This window comes from Bombus vosnesenskii, unplaced genomic scaffold, assembly GCF_011952255.1.
Source record: "Bombus vosnesenskii isolate JDL3184/JDL3185 unplaced genomic scaffold, Bvos_JDL3184-5_v1.1 scf7180000013976, whole genome shotgun sequence".
NCBI lineage: Eukaryota > Metazoa > Arthropoda > Insecta > Hymenoptera > Apidae > Bombus > Bombus vosnesenskii.
Window position 1 is genome coordinate 1 of NW_022883310.1, and position 841 is coordinate 841.

The following is an 841-nucleotide window of genomic DNA, read 5'->3' on the forward strand; positions in this document are numbered from 1 at the left end:
GGATCGTGTGCGCGAGCGTGATTGTCCTCGTGCCCTACGGTGTTCATTGCTTCTTTGCTCGGCTACTAGCGCTCGCATCTCGCTCATATGGGCGTCCATTCGCGCTACCCGCTCGGTGACCAAGTTGGCGAAGGCTGCCATGGCGTCGCCTATTCCGCTATTCTGGCCAGGTGGGAGGGTTATCGCAGGTAGTCGGCCTGCGCTGGCCGCGGCGATCTGCCCTGATTCCAGGGTGGCTTCGTAAATGTTATCGGCAATTTGTACGCGGGAGTCCGGATCGTTGTTCTGTACAGAGGCTAGGATGCTCCGTATGCGCTGTGGAAGTCGACCTTCCCAGACGGTGAAAATGACATCGTCTGCTAACGAATTGGTGGCTAGGCTTTTGAGATCACGGTAAAACTGAGAGGGCTTCCTGTCCCCCATTTGCTCGTTCTCGATTCCCTGTCGGAGTCTCTTGGCGTACGACTCTCCCAATCGCTTGATGAGCTCCTTTTTGACGTACTCGTAACGCTCTGTCGCCGGTGCGGCGTCGAATACGTCTCGAATTAATCTCGCGTGCGACTTGTCGAGATTCGCGATGACGACCTGGTATTTTTCTTGGTCACTAGTGATCGGGGCAGTTTCGAACTGCACTTCCAGCATCTTGGACCACAAGTCGACGTCGTCAGACCAGAACGGTGGCACGCGGAGAAGGGCGTTTATCAAGTCTGCGTTGTCCCCGCCGGCCGTCGTACGTGCGGAATGGGCGTTATTGGTCATTTCGAACTGATTTAGATTCATTGTGTTACGTTTCACGAGCACTCGGGGATAATCACGTCGGGGTCACCAATTTGAGGTGGTA

General features: G+C 55.2%; 1 protein-coding gene across 1 annotated transcript; it reads right to left on the bottom strand.

Annotated features, from left to right (window-relative positions):
• Positions 1-38: 38 nt before the first annotated feature.
• LOC117239387 lies at positions 39-780 on the bottom strand (the record flags this gene model as incomplete). The annotated part of the gene is made up of 1 exon (XM_033504889.1): positions 39-780. A coding segment is annotated over exon 1 (742 nt), but the record flags the coding sequence as incomplete, so codon positions are not given.
• Between the last annotated feature and the right edge of the window lie 61 nt (positions 781-841).